The sequence below is a fragment of the Mustela nigripes genome, chromosome 12, assembly GCF_022355385.1.
Source record: "Mustela nigripes isolate SB6536 chromosome 12, MUSNIG.SB6536, whole genome shotgun sequence".
In the NCBI taxonomy this organism is placed as follows: Eukaryota; Metazoa; Chordata; class Mammalia; order Carnivora; family Mustelidae; genus Mustela; species Mustela nigripes.
Genome location: NC_081568.1, coordinates 48,056,956 through 48,079,982, shown reverse-complemented (window position 1 = coordinate 48,079,982; position 23,027 = coordinate 48,056,956). Strand labels below are relative to the sequence as shown.

The 23,027-nt window shown below is 34.2% G+C and overlaps 1 protein-coding gene and 1 non-coding gene across 3 annotated transcripts in view; one reads left to right on the top strand and one right to left on the bottom strand.

Moving 5' to 3' along the window:
• Positions 1 to 22,821, top strand: part of CLINT1 (clathrin interactor 1) — a 60,634-nt gene extending 37,813 nt beyond the window's left edge. Inside the window, exons 6-12 of one of the 2 annotated variants that reach the window (XM_059417261.1) lie at positions 2,025 to 2,202; positions 5,608 to 5,854; positions 6,643 to 6,712; positions 13,921 to 13,995; positions 17,547 to 17,839; positions 19,936 to 20,086; positions 21,065 to 22,821. In XM_059417261.1, the coding sequence (XP_059273244.1) occupies positions 2,025 to 2,202; positions 5,608 to 5,854; positions 6,643 to 6,712; positions 13,921 to 13,995; positions 17,547 to 17,839; positions 19,936 to 20,086; positions 21,065 to 21,411 (1,361 nt within the window). In that variant the 3' untranslated portion in view covers positions 21,412 to 22,821. Of the gene's footprint in view, positions 1 to 2,024; positions 2,203 to 5,607; positions 5,855 to 6,642; positions 6,713 to 13,920; positions 13,996 to 17,546; positions 17,840 to 19,881; positions 20,087 to 21,064 lie in introns of both variants that reach the window. The other variant, XM_059417260.1, reaches the window with a different exon arrangement.
• LOC132028977 (U6 spliceosomal RNA) lies at positions 2,641 to 2,747 on the bottom strand. Its single transcript, XR_009407626.1, has one exon. It is a non-coding gene; the product is annotated as a U6 spliceosomal RNA (small nuclear RNA).
• Positions 22,822 to 23,027: the final 206 nt, after the last annotated feature.

The window sequence follows — 23,027 nt, the reverse complement described above, 5'->3', positions numbered from 1 at the left end:
GTATTTGGATTACACTGGGATCTCAGAACTCCTGCATTGGAACCGTGTAAAAATTTTCTGTTTCTTCTCTTGTGATTATCTACAAAATAATATCTTTGTTCTATGCTTTTTTGCTTCCTTGCTCTCAAAGATAAAAAATTATATTTAATTATTAAAGGATGTTTTTAACAGGAAAATTCCTTTTACGACTAAGCATCACAAAAAGTCAGTTCTTTAATTGGGCAACAATATTTCTCTTAAATCATTTGTATGTTTTGGAGTTTTTGTTTGTTTAGTGGAATAACAAATTTTTGGATTATTCACCTAAGTAGTTATTTTGTTCTTTAGCTTTTTCAAAGTAGTTATAGAGCAATTTAATGTGTTTTTGAGGAGAAATAGCTATTTGCAACTCGTTTCCTCATTCTACTTCTTTGTAACCCTCTTTTTATCAGCACAATATGTAATTAGATAAAATTTATAAAATTGAATAAGTTCTCAGACTCAGTCAGTGTGAACTAATTACAACATCTGCCTTAGAGGGAGAGTTGAACATCTTATGTATTTGTATCGCATCCTTTTAAAATTATTTGTGATGTTATATTTATTGGTCAAAAACTTAATTAATCAACTTTAGCTGTTTTGTGTATTTTCATTTTGACCTTAGATGGTGTCTTGCCAATAATCCAGTATCTTTGACACTCATTTAGTAGGATATCCATTACATTAATCAGTTTTGTTTTCATCTGCTTTCATTTTTCCTATAAATTTGTCTTTTCAAAATCTAGTTTATCACATTTTCATTGAAATGTGTGTTCACATTATTGGAAAATCACTAATTTTTATAAAGCCCTCTGGTTAAAATTTTGTCAAATTCTCTTTAAGTTGGTGGTCACTTTCAGATCTAGTGGACGTATTTTAAAATCCTTTTACAAAAATTTTGGCTTTGCAGTTTTAGCAGGCAGTTCTGCAGAATGGTATTCAATCTCCAGAGTGCTTTTTGGCCACCAGAACTTGGTCACAAAAGTTGCAGCACAAAGGCTCAGCCAGCCACCTTTTAATTATTTTGTTATTTCTCATTGCGTTTTCCCTTTTCTCTCCAGCCTGCCTTAGTTTTCATTGTTTTCTTCTTTTTAACCTCATCTGATTTCTCTGTACCTTCTACTCTTGTCTTTTTGGTTGAGTTTGGATGTGGAAGTGGAGAGGTTCTTTTTAATGCTTAGAATCTCTCTTATTTAGGCCATCAAGGTCAGGGTCTAAAACAAATTTTGACATTTTGGGGTTTTTGTTTATTGCCATGATCTATTGTTTTCATTCTCAGATTCACACGGAGTCTCCCTAGGTTTTGCCATCCCAGCATATGTTTAGACTTGGTGTTTTAATAGATCATCACTGTTCTGAACTGCTTGAGCATATTTCGTGATTCTAGTCTCTGTAGTTCTGGGTGGTGAGAATATTCTTCTTCTTTTTTTTTATAATAATTAAAAGATGTTTTCCCATGCCGTGAAATCCATTGAATTATTTTTCTAGTTTGACACTTAAAGAATGACAGTTAATATCAGCATATTTACAGCATACCAGGATGTGTAGCATTCAGAGTGCTGTCACCTATAGTTGGTGTTTTTTTTAAGAGACTAATGCTGTCCAGTACTTTCCTAATAATTGAAGAACTATTAAGAGATAAGAATGAAATACAGTGCATTGTGTGACTTATAAAAACAAAAATATTCCCATTTCTCTTTGGCTTATATAGCCTGCGTTGGTTTCTGTGTTTCCCTCTGCTCTTTTAAAAACTTCCTGATATGCTGTGCTGTGCATTAAGGTGGTGTAAGTTTTCATAAACAGAAGCTTTTGAATCTGCACTCCTGCCACTTACTGGCACTACATGGTGTGCCTTGCTGTAATTGTGCTGATCCAGCACTGTGTGAGCGCTCTATTTTCCTTTGAAAACTATTTTATTATGAGGAAAAGCTTCAGAAATAAGGACTATAGACACCTTTTGAATTTAATGTCCTTAGAGTTGCTTTTCTTTTTAATGCTTTATATAGGTGAAAGATACGATCCTGAACCCAAATCAAAATGGGATGAAGAGTGGGATAAAAACAAGAGTGCTTTTCCATTCAGTGATAAATTGGGTGAACTGAGTGATAAAATTGGAAGCACAATTGATGACACCATCAGCAAGTTCCGGAGGAAAGACAGAGAAGACTCTCCAGAAAGATGCAGGTATTAACACTTTGTTTCCTGGGTCTCTTGGAAAGGATGCTACACTCTACATATGAAGCTGGGTTTTTGTTTATCTGAATTTCAGATTTTCTTTTTTTCTTAATAGATTTTCTTTTTTTAGAGCAGTTTTAGGTTCACAGAAAAATTGTACATAAAGTAACAGAGTTGCCATGTTAACCCCCCATCCTGAGTATGGGTATATATGTACACACGTATGCACGCGCACGCACACAGGGATACATTTCTCCTGTTACTAACATCTTGCATTATTAGTGTGGTACATTTATTAACAGTTGAAAGCCAATATTGATCTACTGTTCTTAACTAAAATCTGTTACTTGCATTAGGGTTCACTGTGTTGTACAGTTGAGAAATGCATAATATCCACCATTATAGAACCATACAGAATAGTTGCTCTGCCCTAAAAATGCCCTGTATAAAAATACAGAATGATTCATGAATTTCCATGTCATTCCTGCACAGGGGCCATGTTAATCTTCTCTGTATTACTCTAGTTTTAATGCATTTGCTGCTGATGTGAACACTCCGTTGCTGTTTTTAAGATGCTAGGTCAAACATTATTTGTAATTAGTATTGATACACTTTCCGTGTTGTCTGTGTCCATTTTTTTCTAAAGTTGACTACATTTTCTGTGTTTTTATTCAGACTATTGGGGAAAAAATAATTTCCCAGTAAGAATTTCCGTGGCTCATTTTGCATTTGGGCATCAGATCAGCCAGCCATCAAGTTATTGCTGAGGAATAATGGAGTTTGTTAATAATAAACTTAAATAAGTTTAAACAAAAGTTAAAAAGTGTTTGAAATTTAACTCTTTCTATGACATTTTATTATGATTTCATGCCAGTGTTACAGAAAAAAAAAATCTAGATGAATTTTTAAGCTAAAATGCTTTCAAATGTAGATCTATGTTTTCATAAACTGTATTTTCTGTTGTTAGGGCATTTGTATTTCATTTTATGTAGAACAATACTTTGAACTTCTCAGCATTCACTTTTTGTTCTTACCTACCAATATACCTATATAAAAGTTAAAAGGGTAATATATATATAAGGACTTCATTTGCAAAAGCAAGTTGTATTACAAGTTCTTTGTCATTTGTGCTTCAGAGTATTTCTCTTGGATAGGCTAGATCAAGGATTTACCGTGATTTTTTAGAAGTAAAACCTGATGCCTAATCAGGCTTTGTGGAACTTTCCTAAAGTAACAGTTAGTGATGGAGCTGTTTCTTCAGGGGAGTTCCTGTAATAAGTACCATCTCTCTCTCTCTCTCTCTCTCTTTTTTCTCCTTAAAAAAAAAAAAAAACAAGGTTCAGATTTAGAGGTCACTAAAAAGAAGTAAAAATAAAAATATAATTTGAAATTTAAAATATTTATTCAGTGCCCTTGGGTATGTTTCTGTATTAAACTTCTCAAATGCCTTTTTCAAAGCCTGTTTCTGGAATATAATCTTTGAAGAGCCAAAATTTACTTTTCATACTTTGAATATATCTATTTTACAACTGCATTTTTAGCTCTTCTATACTGAAGAGTATGTATGTTATAATAATAAATGCTAAACTTGGGAAACCGTGCCTACTCAAATATACTGTGAATATTCTGTTTTTTTCTCTTATTATTGTTCTCATGGCCTATGTGTTTGCGTTTTTAGTTTGGTTTAGAAAACATAGTGGCCATATAATGTGTTGCTATTTCCTGAAGAAATGTGGAAATCAGGTAGGTAGGCTGGTTAGAGATCTATGTGCATTCTTGTGTTGTTGCTTTACCCTACCACTGTCAATTTTTCTTTTTTCTCTTTTTTTTTTCCTGTTTCCTGCTTGATTATTATTTTTTTTTAATGTTGCCTCTACAACAGGTTCTTCTAGTTCCTAAATCTTTTATATGGTGTATTTGGGTTTAAAAGAGTAAAAATATAGAGCGTATTATTCATCATAGTAACTGAAGAGCACACCAGGGGACTTTACATCTTCAAGTATTTGTGAAAGAAGAGTAGACTTTTAGACAAAGTTGTGTGTGACCTCTGGCATGTTACCAAAATGCCAGACTTATTATTAGTTCATTATTAGATTCAGGAATTCTTGAACACTGATCAGATACGAAGCTTCCATTTCATTATGTGCCAGTCAGTTTTATATTCTCATCGTATAAAGAAATTACCTTTCACTGATACTAAATTGGACATCAGAAAGGTAAGAAATTCTAGTTTTACTTACAGGGCTGATGGTGGGAATCTTTAGGTTATCTGTTGCTAAAAAACTGATGTAAGACAGGGCTTTTGAACACTTAATTGGAACTTGTGGATTCCCTAAAATGCTTATAGATAAGAATACCTTTAGCCCTTTTGCTGTATCTGAGAATCTCTTCTTGATCCTTGAATTATAGATGTTCCAAATTGATTTATCTTTAAGTAGAATGGTTTTAGATTTGTCTGAGATGAATTAGTATAATTTTAAGTGTTTTATTTCAGAATATTTATAAATTAAACCATCTACTCTAAAATTAAATAATATAGGTAATGGAACATATTTCAGGTAATTTCTGTCTTGCTAGAACCAGAAAAAAGCCTCAGTGCTTTATTACTGAAGAACAAATTAGTGCTGATGTTTTAAATTCATGGCATATGAAAAACCCAATTTTTAAAAAATTATTACATATGTTTTTCTTTTGCCCCATTAAAAAAGAGAATTGTTTTGGGTGTGCCTAAAAAGGAATTACTTCAAAACATTTCAAATATACTTGTTTCCTATAAAGCAATTTTCATAGTAAGGTAAAAGTTTATTCTTCTTATACTAAGCAAAATAGAGCACTGTTGTTGTAAAGTGCCATACTTCATATTTTTTTTGCATTTACAGGTGAGCATTTAATCATTTGAATTTAGTTGGGATAGTGTTTAAAATGTGTCCACTGAAATTGTAGTATTTTATTATATGTTTATATAAGTGTATGAATCAGTGACAGAATTGTTACTTAAATGGGACTGAAGTTTGCACACCATCCATTTCAAGAAAATGGTCATCTAATGCAGATGTTTGAGTACACAGGATCTCATCAGTTGATTCTGATATGATAATACTGCCATTTTATTTTTTAATTAAGCTTTAAATCTATAATAAACACTTGAATTACTTCAGACTTTATTTGTACACATTTATGTAAATATGTTTTTGTGGCAGTGTTTTAGACTTACCTAGGGAATTGACCGCTCCCCAACACATACATATCATTATTCAGATAGCTTGGGTAACATTCTGTTGATCCCTGTCAAATAGTCAGGGTTTGGAATTTTGTAGCTACTGCTTTTGAAATTCTTTAGACCAAATCACTGAGGGCTCCATTTAAAAATAATCCCTAGTCTTATTATTTTGCTTCATTTTTAATATCTTTTAGCGACAGTGATGAGGAAAAGAAAGCAAGAAGAGGCAGATCTCCCAAAGGTGAATTCAAAGATGAAGAGGAGACTGTGACGACAAAGCATATCCATATCACACAGGCCACAGAGACCACCACAACCAGACACAAGCGCACAGCAAATCCTTCTAAAACCATTGATCTTGGAGCAGCAGCACATTACACAGGGGACAAAGCAAGTCCAGATCAGAATGCTTCCGCTCATACACCTCAGTCTTCACTTAAGGTGGGAAAGGCGTGAGTTTACACACTATATATAGTTTCGTTCTTACAGGTTACTTCTAGAATTACTTCATTAATAGGGTTTGGCATTCCTAGGCAATCATATTAATTATAGATCGTCTGGGCTGTATTACTCAGAGTCAATAATAAGAAATCTCTTTGGGGGAAGAAACCTGTCCAAATTGCTGCATGATTGTGTATGCACTTCCTATGAAAGTAGAAGTGATACTTTGGGTTTGTTTGGGAAGGGTGGCAAGTCAGAATTTAGTGCATTTGTTTCCTTCTAGACACCATCACTGGTTGCCGAACACTAAGGAAAACAGGAGTATTTAGAAGTTGTAAGAATTGACAGAAGAGGAACAACTACATATATAGGGGAAATAGTCTTATTTTATATTCCCTATGAAGGGAGGCTTATTTGCCTCATTACTGATCAGTAGCGACACTGCTTTCTCCTGCCTTCTTCATTTGTTTTTTTTATTCACCCACGGAAATGAAATCCACCTACTAGATACCTGGCCGCAAGTTAATGTCTTGGCAGTCTCCCCAACTTGTGTTTATCCAGTTTGTGTCTTCACATCAGAAGTAGCAAGGGGAAAACATTTTTCTTATGTATCCTGCAGATTGTAGTTAACTCTAAAAAGAAAGTTAGTTTTTCAGAAAACTAAATGTACCCGTAGGATGTTACAGTTACTTGTGTCTAAGTTGAGAATCAGAGATGACTAGAGCAGGTTTAGGAAAATAGTAGAAATTTGTTTTCCAAGCTTTATTAAGTTCTGCGTGTGTTTTCAGACTTCAGTGCCTAGCAGCAAGTCATCTGGTGACCTTGTTGATCTATTTGATGGCACCAGCCAATCGACAGGTAAGCTTCCACATTGGCTTTTTTCTTTTCAGTAACCTTTGATTTCAGAGTAGTTTTTCAAAATGCCAAATAAAGGATAGAATGAAAAATAAATTTTTTTGCATTGCATTTATTTTTAATAAATTAATGAGCCTTGACCATTATTTGGGAAAATGATTTAATTGCCTAAGGTAAAGAGGAGTGCTTAAATATTTGACCAATAATTCAGTATTATCTCTCTGTGTCCTTAATTTCTTAATGCTGAATGGGTTCCTTTGCTTTCTCTATAAGCAAAATGTACTGCTCTGCCCATTTTATTGCCTTTCCCTAACTCTTAATTCTGGCTCTCAGCATTAGCTATAGTAGCATTCATTTAAACTTTTTACTCAATTATTCAACAAGTATTTATTGAACCAAACACTGGTCTACGTGCTTAAGGTATAGTGCTTAGTGAAACAAAGTTCTTATCATGGGAAGGTCAGGTGGAAGAAGTAGTCATTAATTAATGAGTCACAAATAGTTACCTAGTTGTACACATGATGAGAGCTTTGGAGGAAAGGGGAATTCTATGAAAGTACAAAACCACCTGCTTGACATATTTTAAGGAGGCTGTAGCAAAACAGTAGTCTCTTCACCAAGATTTTCTTAGAGATAGGGTTAATGATTTCTTCAGTTAGACTTTCAGTAAATGCCAGATTTGATTTGAGTAATTCCCTGTATATTAGGTTTTGTTGTTTTGTTTTGTTTTGTTTTTTCCCAAGAAAATTGGCATTTTAGGTTGCATTTGATGATTATGGAGCTCTAATAAAGTGCTATGCTACAAGTCAAAACACCTTAAGAAATACAACTTCAGTTTAAAGATGATCTTTCCCAACCTATTTAAAGTTTATTTCACATTAAAATGTAGATGGTAAGATTGCTGTATAATATGCGAAGTAAATCTGTTGTTCCTTGATGTGTGTAGTGATTTTTCAAGTGAATTGTTTTAAAATTCACAGTAGTGCTTAAATGGAAGTCTGTGATAGAAAGTACTTTCATTGATAGTATAGTACATGTAATTAATAGAAAATCTTCTGGTATTTTCTCCTTCTTCTTGCCCACTACCATAAAATTCTTGGATTGGGATTGAACTTCATGGGGCATCTGGTTCAACCAAGTTTCTGAGCTGCTTCAGTTCCTGTTCCCTTTTTGCTATAACTCTTAAATGTTCCTAAAATATTTTGTGAACTCCATTGAACTCTCATGCCCTAGATTACGAAAAACTACATCAGTTGTTTAACAGTTTATGTTGTGTCTTTTTGTATGTTTAAAATCCTAACTGTAGGGGCGTTTGCGTGGCCCATCGGTTAGGTGTCTGCCTTCAGCTCAGGATCCTGGGATTAAGCCCCACACAAAGGGCTCCTTGCTCTGCAGGGAGCCTGCTTCTCCCTCTCCCTTTGCCTGCTGCTCCCCCTGGTGTGCTCTCTCTCTGTCAAATAAATCTTTAAAAAAAATAAAAATAAAATCTTAACTATAGTATTAACAGTGTGTAGTCATATAATAAAACATAGTGTTACAGAATATCAACTATTTTGGACTTCCTGGCATGAAATATTAAGGAGCCCCTTTCATGCATCTGTGGAAAGTTTTAATGGAGCAATCAGAGAAGAATTAACTAGGAAGGTCAGATGAGTGATGTAACTTTTTTCCTCAGTGATACCAAGATTACTCTGAACAGACAGAATTATTAAATCCCTACATGCTTCCTTTGTTTGGCAAGAAACCATTGAGAGCTTTTTCTTCTCCAGTGCAAACAGTAGATTGACTAATTAAATAGAAGTAGCAATTAATATTATTATAATAATTAAGACAGAGTCTGAAATCTTGGAAATTCCTTGCCTTGGCATTTGTTTTATCATAATATTCTCTAAAAACAAACTGAATATAGGTCTGCATCAGAATTATTTTTAAAGTTATCTTCTGCTTGAAACAGTATGCTTACCCAGTTTGTGTAGAACTCTCTTCAGTCAGTACATAAATTTTGTTTCCCAAATCTCTATTTAAATACTTTAGTAATCTATTTTAAATTAACTTGAGCAGTAGAAAAAATATTAATATTTAAGCTTCGCCACCTACACGTGAAAAAGTCGAAGAATCTACCATATTAGCATTGCTACTTGGTATGCCGTATGGGTGTCATTTACCAGATGTGCCTGTACTTACAATATTACCCTCATGCAAGTAATATGGGCATGAACTGTAAACCCAAGCAGATACGGCAGCATCTGTACCTCTCACCAGATAAATACCTCCTCTGAGAATATGCTCAGATTTCCTTTCTTTCTTTTTTTTTTAATGCTACTACATCCTTTTTGTTAACATCTTTAAGACTGTGTGTGGTAAAGTCATTGGAGAATAGGTACCAAGTTTTAAAATAAACATGTGAAACCTATTCACCAAGAATCCATCACCACTGTAGTGAGGTTCTTTTAAAAGCTATACTCTAAGGATATTCTGGTGGCTTTTACATATAGTACATTTCTAAGTGAATATTTTAAAAAATATTCAGAAATATATAGAAAATAAGCCAGTTAAAGCTAGAATTCCCGAAACATCCCATTGCATTTTCTACTGTATCTCACTTTTATAAAGGTTCACGTCTCCTTTGTCCCTTCCTAATTAAGGAATTGAGGTCTTGATTGACCTACTATTATTTAAGTTATCTCTAGTACAATAAATGAGGTTGAAGAGAAAATACACCATAGTCAGTACAGATAGAGGGCCATTACATGTTTTGAATTCTTTTTTTTTTTTTAAGTTTAAAATGTTTTAAAGATCAAATATGTTCAATCCAAAATGTTGATTACATTTATATTTGAACCTGTTGTCTTGTACCCAGTAATCACAAAAATTAGTTGAGGATATTTACATGAATATGAGCCACGTGGTTACATATTGAGTACAATGATTTATATGTTAGAATTTCCATGGGGTTTTCTCTAGTTTAAGTCAAGTTTACTAAAGATAAAATGTTTTAACATTTTCTCTTCATTCATTAAAAGTCACGCATGCTCATTTTAGAAATTTGTTGGAAAACAAAGTGATTCACTGTGACTTAGATGCATAATTATTGGGGTGAATACTCTTTTTTAAGTATACTTTCTATATATTGAGTCCAGTATATTAAGCATTTATTAAATGGCAAATCTTTTTCAGACTTTTGATAAGGCTTTTACTTCACTGTGAACTGCTTTTCACCCATGTCCCATGTTCTTCTGACCATTTCCCTGTGATTGTTGGTATTCTTTACAGACTGGTAATTGCTTTATATCTTAACATTGTATGAGTATGCTGTAATTTATTTAACCAGACAGTCTCTTATTTTTGGTGTATTAGGTTTTGTTTTGTTTTGTTTCCAAATTTTTCTTTTGGAAAAGTAGTGGAGTAGCATCTTTCAAAACCATCCAGTTTGGTAAGGAGAAAGTAGTATTTCATTTTATTTTGTATTTGTTTGATGCCTGAGTTTGCGTACTTTCCTTGTTCTTATAGGCCATTTGTTCCTTTGTCCATTTCTTTTAGTGGAGCTATTTATCCTTAGTGTTTTTTATGTAAGCATCTTACATATATATTAATCTTTGTCATATGTTTATAATTTTTTATTGCATTTTGTCAGTTCCTTTAATTTTAAATTTGCTAGAATTTTTCTTGCACAGTTCTTTATAATGTAATCTAGATTAAATTCTTTGTTGAAGAACTTTTCATCTGAAGCCTAAGCACTGTCTAGTTCAGCTATATTTTTCCTGTTCACAGTATTGCTTTGGAAAATACATGTTCCCAGCTGGTGATTGTAAATAACCTCCTTGCTATCCTGAAAAGGCAGATGGAAATGGTTCATTTATAATGACAGCTCTCATGTGGCAATCTTGAAGGATAGGTCTTGTGAAATTTAGCAGTCTTCTATGTGCAGCAATTTTTGGTACACTCTTACTTAAATTCCCTTAGATAGAAGTTATCTGGGAAAATGCTTCAGTATAGAAAATTTCTGTTGAATTTGAGGCACTGGTATGAATAACATCACGCGTATAGATAAGGATAGTCCCTCCTGGGAGAGAGGATTTATTTCCTAAAAGAAATAAAAGATTTTAAATTATTGAGATAGTTTAGATCATTTTCAGATTGAAGATCACATTGTGTAAAACCCAAGGAGAAGCATAATCTGTGGCACTTCAGAAGGTTAGACGAAACTTAAGTCCTTTTCAAGAAAAGGTAGCTTTTATTTGTAAAATACTTATGTGTGTTTCCATTCTTGCAGTATTCTTTAATTGGTTATGTTGAAATCAAACTTCTATAGCGTGGGTGGAGAGGTATAATATTTGCTGTAGATAAATTATGAATACAATATAATTTCAGTTCAGATGTTAGAAGGTAAAGCAGTGGAAGAACAAAATTGGTAATTATCTGAAATACTAAATCAGGATATGATAAAATTAAAACACCTGGTTTGAAGTTATGATCCTATAGTATTCAAGTGCCTTTTTCTACATGGGCACTTCTTAACGCAGACTGGATAAGATTTGAAAATCTCTTAACTTGTTTAGCGTAATAAATTACATATTGATGTTTATTCACTGCTGGATGAAGCAAATTAAAATAATCCCCAATTTTCAGATCCCTTAATGTTCTAGCAAATGATTTAACTGTCATTCTATTACCTAATATTATACTTTGATCAATATTTTTAACATTCAGGAGCAATACAGAAGATAAATTTATGAATATAAAGCAGCATCTCTTTGCAACATTCATTTCCTTGCTTGTTTTTATTAATACATGTGCTTTATTAATTAATGTGCTTTATTTTTTATTAATACATGTGCTTTATTTATTAATACATGTGCTTGTTTATATAGTTTAAAACTATAGCTCATTGATCTTTTCTGCCTCTCACCACATTTTATCAGATTATGTATCTTTAAAGAAGAGATAAACAAATTGCTGTGATATCATCCTTTGGATAACTAGCCAGATGAGCTATAGTGTTGGTAGAAGTTGAGAATCTTGGCCTTGGTGGGAGTTAGGTTAGTTCATGGTGAGTGAGGATACATGAATATGTGCATCTGTAATGAGGTAAAGAAATGAGAAATTTGTTATGCTTGCTGATAGTTGACTACAGTAAATGTGCATTAAAAAGAAATACCAGGTACACATGTATCAGAAACTGATTTGTTCCTTTTATTACTGCTGGCCATTTATTAAGAAAGGAAGATGGTTCTAGTTTAATTAACCCAGTTGAGTGTAGCAGATGGGGCAGAATGTCTTGCAGCGATAAGACAATTCAGAAATGGCACCAGATGTTGGAATCTGTCCCTGGTGGTATTTGAGTGCAGCCCAGATGTTCCAGTCCCACCTGGCTAGTTTCTAAGCACTGCGGGCTAAGCAGCTGTGATGTAACCTATATAATGTTCGCATAACACTAAAAGCACCATAATTGAACTGCTGCTCTAAACTTCTAAGGTTGTGACTCTTAAGAGGTGAAATCTTTAAGGACAAAGAAAAATAAGGACAGCTATTTAAGGTTTTAGATCCTTTGACTACTGCTATTTTGTTGATAACTGAATTGGACAGAAATGGAATATTAAAATTTCATGTAATATTGTTCAAATTGTAGGTAAAAGTAAATATTCTTATCCACATAGTGTTTACAGATGAAAATTTGTATGTGAATGTGCTGTTTGTGCACAGAGATTGATTTTGCAACCTTTGGATCTCACCCCTTTAAAAACACCAGTCTAGAAGTAGCAAAAAGCTGCTATTTTTTCATGGATTAAAAGTATTTGCCTGTTCGTGGAGTAGATAATAGAAAACAAATAGTCCACCAAAATCATTGCATTCATTTTTTCCTATGTAGATATTAAAACTGATTATTATGCAAATCAGCCTCAAAAATTCTTCTCTTTTTATTTAAAAAAAATTTCGAACCTACAGAATATTTGCCACATTTTCTTCATCTCTCTGGCTAGGTCATTTATTTTTTACTATATACCATTTGTTTATTGTGTACCATTTGAGAGAAAATTGGAAATAGCCAGGACATTTTGCCCCCAAAATAACTTAAGCATGTATCTTCTTAAAACAGGGACATTTTCCTGTATAATCATAATATAATTATCATACTTGAGAAATTTAACATTTAAACAGTATTGTCTAATATACAGACCATTTTCAGATTTCCTTGATGTCTCAATTATGTCATTTCAGGTTAGCACTTTTTAGAAAAATCCAGGATCCAATCAAGGATTACGTATTTCATTAACTTGTCATATTTCTTTAGGCTCCTTTAATTTGTAGCAGTCCTAGTCTTCTTTGTCTTTTACAATGTTGACATTGGGGGCGCCTGAGTGGCTTAGTGGGTTAAGTCTCTGCCTTTGACTCAGGTCATGATCCTAGGCTCCTGGGATCGAGCCCCACATTGGGCTCCCTGCAGGGAGCCTGCTTCCCCTCTCTGCCTGCCTCTCTGCCTACTTGTGATCTCTCTATCAAAAAATAAACAAACAAAAAAAAACAACAAAAAACAATGTTGACATTGTCTGAAGAGTCTTGAGAGTTGTTTTGCACAATGTCCCTCAATTTTGTAATTTGTCTGATTCATTCCTGATGATTACATTCAGGTTAAATATTTTTGGCTGGAATTCTTAACATGGGTGATGATCTCCTTTCAGTCCCTTGCATTAAAGTGCCCATGAATACTGTTTTCTCTGATTATTAGTGGCATTAAATTTGATCAGCTGTTTAGGTCAATATCTATTGAATTTCTCTATTGTAAAAGTAGGTTCATTCTTTTGTATTTATCAAGTAATCTGTGGGGTGATGTTTGGTGATTATGTGAATACTCCCTAGCAACATTTTACTCAGGTTTTAGCATCCACCAAAGGTTCTTTGGATTACGCATAAAAAGCATAATTGATTGGATAAACCACAGGTCCAGGCTGTGTTCAGGCAGTGTAACTGAAGGATAACTAACCACAAATGTAGTGTCAGTTACTTAAAAGATAAAGAACGTAAGAGTTTGTGGTAGCTTAAAAGGAGCATGGTGATGTGAAAACTTAGATCAGCAAGCTAGCTTCTGTGATAGGTCTGGAGCCTCTAATATTAGGTAATTTTTAAGTGTGGTGCTGAAATGGCTTCCTGAAATTGGTATCGGTTATTCTGTGGTTTTAACAATTTAACTTTTCTTCATGCTTAATTTCTAGGAGGATCAGCTGATTTATTTGGAGGATTTGCTGACTTTGGCTCAACTGCTGCATCAGGCAGTTTCCCTTCCCAAGGTATGATACAGTTTGGCCAGAAATTGAGGGGCAGTGAAAAGGTTATCAAAGCAAACAGTTCCCTCCTCCACCAAATAAGCTTCTTTTGGTGTTTTACTCCTTATAGTATTTATAATTCCTAAATCCTAAAGAATTTATTCACAAAGGTATTTTATTGGGTCAGTGTCTTAAATGTGCTAAATGAATTAATTTAGTTGTAAACTACTCAGGCAGGCACACCTAAATAAAATTGCCCTCATTTATAAGCAACTCTTATTTAGCTTTTTTTTTTTTTTTTTTTTTTTTTTGGTGGGGGAGGGATAGTGTTGTGGGGAGTATGAATAAGTACAAAGTATAATCTCAATTTAGCAGGAAGAATATTATGGTTTATGTTTAGGTTATATGATAATGATTCCAAAGACATTGGGATTGAGCAGATTATCTTTTTTTTTTTTTTTTTTTTAATTTTTTTTTCTAAGATTTTATTTATTTATTTGAGAGAGAGACAGTGAGAGAGAACATGAGCAAGGAGAAGGTCAGAGAGAGAAGCAGACTCCCCGTGGAGCTGGGAGCCCGATGCGGGACTCGATCCCAGGACTCCGGGATCATGACCTGAGCCGAAGGCAGTCGTCCAACCAACTGAGCCACCCAGGCGTCCCTTGAGCAGATTATCTTAATAAAATTCATTTATTTGTTATTTAGATATATTAAGAGCACTTCTATAAGACATAACCGAACTACATTTTGACACATCCTTAAATAGAGAGCAGTTGAATCTCAGGCAAAACTTCCCTCCATGTTAGATTAGAAATTTTAAAATGCCTTCAATTTATTCTGGTGATCATTTTGCAGTATATACAGAACCAAATCTTTATGTTGTGTACTTGAAACTAACAATACAGGTTTAAACATCAAAGATTGAGGTGAAGCATTTGTCTTTTTCTCCCCATTATGAATATTTTTACCTTACTGCCTCTGCCATATAGTATGGTAGCTGTTTAACTTCGGAAAAGCTGCTGAGCCTCCAACTTTCTAAAATGAGGAACACCTTTTGACATGGTTCTTTATAAGGATATAAAGTAGTTTCTGTAGAAGTGTATAGAATAGGGACTATGTTGCTAAGTGTGCTTTCTTCTTCAAATTGTAAAGGAGTTGGCTATAGTGGTTTTTTGTATAAAATCTAGTCACTCTGAAGTTTGAGAGAGAATATGACAATTTAGTTATAAATTTTAAACGTGAAGTGAAGCAGGAAGAAAAGGTGTTAATTTAGCTGAATTTGTCTTACTCGTTTCAAGTAGAGTTAATGCCATTAGATTAGTTGAATTAAAACATATATTTAGTAATATCTGATGTAGTTTTGTCAGGATTTAGGAAGAAAGATACATAGGCTTTAATCATCTGGGGTTATTTTGGTAGCCTACTTTTATAAATTCTGAGTATTACCCAGAAACCAGAATTGTGCAGTAATTAACTTCATTTTAGAAGTATGGTTTTGTCTTCGAAGGGTTAATACCTTACTTTAGGCAAATCAAGTGGAAGATAAACATTACCCTAATTTTACAGACTGCCTGTGTAATTCTTAAAGTTTTTATGTATATAAAGTTGCCTACTATGCAAATAATTAGAATATCTTAATGTTGCTAAGTGATACATCTCTTCATCTGTATGCATGTGATTAGTATAACCTGATCACCATTACGCAAGGGGCTGAAACTGTTGTAACAATAATTAATCTTTTCTGAACAATATATGCCCCACTAGAAATCTCTTCCTCCTATGATTAATCATTTCAGATAAAGTTTTCAGATGGGGCAACGCGTTTTGCCCCAGTTTCCATTTGTACTCTGTTTTATAGATCAAGCATATAGGAAATCAGCATAAAGTTTACCTATATCCAGCAAGTCTTTCTTAAATTACTTTAAATTGTTTAATATATAGAATTAATTGTAAAACTTTTAAATCAGTCTTTTTTGTAAAGAAGATCAAAGACCTATTTTAATAAAACCCTGAGGTGATGAATATTAGCCCAGTTCTTAAATTAAATTGTTGGTAGAACGGTTTTCTGAGTTATTTTCTTTTGAAGGGGCTTACATTATATATTACCATTATAATATGGTAATAGAGAAATATAATTTTAAAGACTTAATATTATTGTTCTCTTTAGATATTTAGCATAATGAGACACAGTATTGGAGTGGTTGGTTACCTTATAGACTAGACAAAGTGTATTTCCAAGTTGTAAGTGAACATGGAGTACAAAGAGATGGTGTTAATTAACTTGGAAATATATACTATTCTTTTTCAGATGACCGTTTATGTGTAGCTCTTTCTTCACCTTTGCTTTTTCAACTTCTGTTAATTCATATTTATCTATTTATTCCTTTCTTAGATTTATTTACTTAGAGTCATGCATAGCCTATTTAAAGAATTTTTTTTCCTTAGTATCTGTTGCCTTTATATTTATTATGATCTAAATAGTATATGTATGCAGAATTTTAGAAGTTTGGCCTATACTATTTTATGGCGTACCTAAAGAAAAGAAAATGTGATGCCTTTGGCCCTCACCTATGTTTTCACAATTAATCCATAGTAATAATAATAAACCCTAAATGGCACTTAACACATTAAATTCACACACAAAAAAAGGTTAATCTTCACAACTTAGATTTTAAAAAGTGAGACACAGAGAGGGTTATGTAGTTTTCCCAGGGTCACTCATTTAGTAAGGTACAAAATCTATGCTCTTAAACACTGTAGTCCATTAATTAACCTATTACCAATTTTTATATTATTGAATGCATTAAATCTTAAACTTGTTATAATTATCTTTGAATATAATGATAAGAGTTCCCCCTGAGTTCCCCTCTATACCCTAGTTTTTAGTTAAATAACTAAATTGAACAGTTCCGTTTGGAGTAAGCACTCTACTAGGGTTATACCATGGCTCTCTGCAGCCCTTGTGTTGTCAGTGAAAGTGTGGCCAAAAGGGTAAGAACTTCTTACAGAAACTTACTAACCCTACTCTTGATTTCACTGAGTTTTTCTTTTCCATGCTTTTCTGTTTTGTTTCTTTATGAGTTTAATATCGTGAATTTGGGATTTTATTTACTTGAGACCATATAAGTCATACTTTAATTTCTCTGAACCTTTCCAAATAATGAATGGGTGAAATGAGTTGAATTCTTTGATTTTATTGAGTGTCTCGTCATGTGAAGATTCTCAATCTCCCAACCAAAAGTTTAACCAGTTAAGTTTTCTCACTTTTCAGGGTTTTGGACTCATCCATAGTTGTTTAGCTGGTAGCATATTTGATGATATGCAAACTTAGGTTGAAGGAAAGTTTTGATTGTAATTTCTGTGTATCACCTCAGACCTGCTAAGAGGTGGATTTTTCTTTCCTTTGCCACCTTGTTAACATTTGTGGAATATTCATGAGAAAAATAATGTCCAGATGGAGATGGTACCTGCAGATGTTAATCTGGATGGACACAGATCAGCTCTAATTTTTTTCAGTTCTGTTGTTTTGCTCTGCGCATTTCAGAAAGTTTCTTACCCTTACTATTCCCTCTTAGTTACAGCGACAAGTGGGAATGGAGACTTTGGTGACTGGAGTGCCTTCAACCAAGCCCCATCAGGCCCTGGTGCCTCCAGTGGTGAACTCTTTGGCAGTGCCTCACAGCCAGCTGTGGAACTTGTCAGTGGCTCTCAACCAGCTTTAGGCCCACCTCCAGCTGCCTCAAATTCTTCGGACCTGTTTGATCTTATGGGTTCATCCCAGGCAACTATGACATCTTCCCAGAGTATGAATTTCTCTATGATGAGCACTAATACTGTAGGCTTGGGGTTGCCAATGTCAAGATCACAGGTAAGTTGTCTGCCTCCCTTGGAAACTTTGATTTCTTTTTTTTTTTTTTTTTTTTAGAGAAATTTTTTTTTTTTTTTAAAGATTTTATTTATTTATTTGACAGAGATCACAAGTAGGCAGAGAGGCAGGCAGAGAGAGAGGGGGAAGCAGGCTCCTTGCAGAGCAGAGAGCCCGATGTGGGGCTCGATCCCAGGACCCTGGGAATCATGACCTGAGCCGAAGGCAGAGGCTTTAACCCACTGAGCCACCCAGGTGCCCCGGAAACTTTGATTTCTAATCTTAGAGATTCTGTGACTAATGTAATGGTAGACTTGCGTGAGACAGGAAAAAAAGCCATACATAGATGGTTTTTGCATATGGCATGTTACTTTACACTCGTTCCCCTGGTAGTCATTTGAGTTCTAGAGATCAAGGCTTTCTCACCCATCCTGTAGTCCGTGCAAAGCCAAGCATGATGCCTTGCACAGAGGAGGCAATTGCTAAAAGTTTATTGCATTCATAAACAATTTGGTATTTGGTGTTTAAAAAAAATCTGTTTTTAAGAAGGACTAGAGATCACCCGTGGCCTATATTCACTTAGTAAAATATCTGTTCCTCAAAGAAATGTCACTTACTGGTTGCAAGCAGTCGTTACCAATATAGAAAATCATTCTCTAAAATGACGAATGCTCTTCCCTATTTTGGGCCTGCTCTACATTATGTAATTTTTATATAGGCTCTTCTTTCAGCTCATTTTCATAAAGAAAAACAACTAAATGGGAGTTTTTTAAATTCACTTTTTTTTAAAGTTTTTTTTTTTATAAGATTTTTTTTTTAAATTTATTTGACAGAGATCACAAGTAGGCAGAGAGGCAGGCAGAGAGGGAGGGGGAAGCAGGCTCCCTGCTGAGCAGAGAGCCCGTGGGGCTCGATCTCATGACCTTGAGATCATGACCTGAGCCTAAAGCAAAGTTAACCCACTGAGCAACCCAGGCGCCCCTAAGTTCACTTTTTTACAGTTAAATCTAAATTACCTAATACTAACTTGAATTCAGACAAGCAAGCAAGCACAGTGTTAGAGTACATGTGTCTGAGTTGTACCAGAGTGCTGTTTTTGATTCAGGCAATTCTGAGTATTTTTTATGATGCTAATTACTCATTTTAATGTGTAGATTCTCTCCTTTTGGGTGTTAGGATGGAGGAACAGAAGAAAGAAGCAGAAAGGTGACTGTTCTGTATAACAGAAGTTGGACTTGACACTAAAAAAAAGGATATGAAAGGCACACCAGTGCCATTAAATTGAACTATGCACCTCGAAACAGGCCCAAACCAGTTTATTCTTTTTGAGTTTCTTTCATGTGGTCTGTACATAAAGCCAGTTTACTTATTTGCAGTCTTAATTGCGCTACGTTGTAATTCTTCACATTGGTACCTTTTTAATTATTTTTCCTGTTTCTATTCCTTTTCTTTTTTTCTGTCCTTTTCATAGCTTTCCTTAGTAACTACGAGGCATCCCTGCTTCTTTCTCCTGAGTTTCTCCTATTTCCTGAATTGGTCCACATGTATCAAGTTCCACTAATGTTGCTCACTTTAGGCAAGGGAAATGTACGTGGAGCAGGAAGATGTCAGAATTTGTGCAATATAATTTGTTGGTTTTGTAGTTTTTCTTTTTATAACATGGGAAATCATATCCTGAATTCCATCTTGTGATAATAAATTTCCATTCGTATATTTCCTTAAAGCTGTACTAACCTGAAGTTGGTCATTCCCTGGGATGGTGGCTTCTAGACTTTGGGTGATGGGAGAGTAATTGTTCATGTAAACATGTTGGGTTTGTTTTCTTTTTTTCCTTTAATGCCAAGTATGATTTGGGATTCAGAGGAACTTTGGGGGGAAGCTAGTGATTCAGCTTAAAGATCTTAGCCTAGCACTTCTGTGGTTCTTTCTGGTTTCAGGAGTTTGTTACTAAGTCTTGTATATCTGGAGTTATTGTGATTAAATTGCCATCTGATGACCTTTATAGAGCCCAAGCTTAATTTTTAGAGCATTTTTCTATTTTCCAGCCTTTGCAAAATGTTAGCACAGTGCTGCAGAAGCCTAATCCTCTCTATAATCAGAATACAGATATGGTCCAGAAACCAGTCAGCAAAACCCTGCCCTCTACTTGGTCTGACCCCAGTGTAAACATCAGCCTAGACAACTTACTACCTGGTATGCAGCCTTCCAAACCCCAGCAACCATCACTCAACACAATGATTCAACAGCAGAGTAAGTTACTGCCAGACATCTTGATTCTTTGTGCACTTGTAATCTTTACCCTGTTGCCAGGACTGGTTCAAGCCATGAAATAAGAATACATGGCACAGACCATACCGAAGGCAACTGTGTGATTGCTTAGGATTTTTTTCCTGTGATACTTGATAGACATCCCAGCATATTGGATTACTTTGTATTCTGCTTTTGGCTTGATTACATTGACTGTATTTTGGTGAGTTTGGAGAGTCTGATCACTAAAATAAAAGTAATTGGTGTAGAAAACGTTTTATTTTTAGGTAAATATGACCCGAAAACAAAGATCATCATAACTCCATAATCCAGGGATAATCACCATTAATTGATATTTCTTTCTGTCTTTTCTAACCACATTTTTAATACTTGAAATCACTGCTTATATTATTCTACTTCTTGTCATTGTTATTTTGCATAAAGTTATCATTTTTCCTGTATTTAATATTCTTAGGGAAAAATGATTTTTAGCTATTTATAGTTATCATTATATCAGTGTACAATTTCTTTATTGTTGGTTATTTCTGTTGTTTTTAGCTTTTTGCAATTATAAACAACCCCATCGTGATTTTATATAAATCTTTGTACTTGGGATTTTTTTTTCCTTAATGTAATGTTCTAAAAATAAAGTGAGTCAAAGGGTATAAAGTTTTACAAGGCTTTTGATACACAGTGGCTCCTGATACCTTGTTAGTTTGGATTCAACAATAAATTTTGTTGGAATGATTGTAAAGTGCCTCGTGTTTTCCCCCAGCCCACTCTTTGTTTCTACGTCTGTGGGAAACCAGAGTTAACAGCCACAAACTATTTTTCTAGAACAAATAATGCGAGTTAATTGACTGACTTTGTAAAATCACTGTAAAGGAATTTTATTAGGGCTTTAAAGTGTTGATGGTCAGGAATATTGTATTATTACTCTGCTGGATCTAATGTAAAGTTTTGTCTTTTTCCTTCTGGTAGATATGCAGCAGCCTATGAATGTGATGACCCAAAGCTTTGGAGCTGTGAACCTCAGTTCTCCATCAAACATAATTCCTGTCCGGCCCCAAACTAACCCTTTGATGGGGGGACCCATGCCTATGAGCATGCCCAGTGTGATGACTGGCACCATGGGAATAGCGCCTCTGGGAAACACCCCAATGATGAACCAGAGCATGATGGGCATGAACATGAACATGGGGATGTCAGCTGCTGGGATGGGCCTCACAGGCACAATGGGAATGGGCATGCCCAACTTAGCCATGACTTCTGGAACTGTGCAACCCAAGCAAGATGCCTTTGCAAATTTTGCCAACTTTAGCAAATGAGAAATGGTAAAGGAGCAGATTGAATGAAGGATTTTTAGTGGTGAAGATAGGTGATGTTGGGATGGAAAATGCTAATCAACTCCCGTTTCTTTTATTAATTAGTTAAAATAAATCTACATAAAGAACCAAAAAAGGCTGTTTTATAAAAGTGAAATATCTAGTATTTCAGATGACCAGGCAAGGGCACTTCAGATGAGGCAGTCAAAATTATTTTTCCCAGTGAGAATAGACCACTCGTGGGGTAGTGAGACCTTGAAAGCCTTTATAAATTGAAGAGCCCATTTTAACATCATGATTTGTGGGAAGACTGGAATAGGGCTGAATAAATGTGTTTGAATCTCTAATTTTATACTTTTCTTTTCCTGAGGAACTTGATTTTTCTGTCCCTGAATCGCCTTGTCATAATTGGGTCTGTTCCTTTTACTACCACTCTTGAGTCCATAAATGAAATCATTAAAGTTGGATGATCAGTTTTTTATAAAAATATATATTTTTGTCCAAAAAAAGGCATACATATGTGATTATGGCTAAATCAAAGGTAACTGGAATGTATATACTTTTGCTAATGTTCCAGCAACTCTGCTATTCCTATTATACTATTCCAAATTTTTATTGTAACGAAACCTCTTCAAGCGACTTGTGATAGCTATGGGACTTTTCCCATATCTTCTGCTATAATTATCCTTTGCAGAACGAGGAAAAAAAAATTTTTTTTTTCAGGACTGCTCTATGGTTTCCTTTAAAAGAAAAAAAAAAAACCCTCCAGTATTTTTGTTTGTTTTTAGCAGTCATTATTTACAATTTGCAGTGGTTAACTTGGCAAGGCTTCTTTCCGTGTTTATCCGTGTAGCCACCACTTCTCAGTCAGGAACAGTCGAAAGAGAAAAATATTTATTTTTATTTTTTTGGTGTCTTTTAAAAAATTGAAAAGGTAAAAATTCATTAAAACCTTAAGTTAAATATAAATGTTAGAACTCAGCAATGTTGGCTTTTAGATTTTATACAGTATTCGTTTGGTTTTGGTTTTGAGTGTATATAATACGGCGTTACCAGTATGGTTCCAATAGAGAGGAGTTAAATATATATTATTAAAGGAGACCTGTAGCAGTCAAAAGGTTTTATTGATTTAATGGCAAATAAAGGAGATTAATTAAAATGTTTTCATTTTTCCTGCTGTAATTCTGCATTAAGCTCACATGAAAATCATGATCCTAGAGTTTGGAATGCACAATTAATTGTTTCACCCTCAAGCTGGGAATATTTTTAAAAATAAATATTATAATATAGGTATCAAATTATTACCTCCCCACTTTGTGTTGAAATTTTTTTTTATTAAACTGATAAAACTTTGTTTCCATTGTATTCATAATGTTCTGTTATACATAACATTAAAATGTTCATTAAAATCAATGGTGAACTGCTTTTTCTTTCATTCTGTTAGACATTTGAGACCGTTTGGGGAAAAAATAATTATAATTTGGGCAAAGTAATTTTTATAAATAATTTAAAATTATTTAATGACTTCTCTATTCTTTCCTCTCAGACTCTGCTGTTAGGAATTAAAAATGAAGCAGCAGAGATATTCTGACCCACTCCATTCTTGCTAATGTTCCATC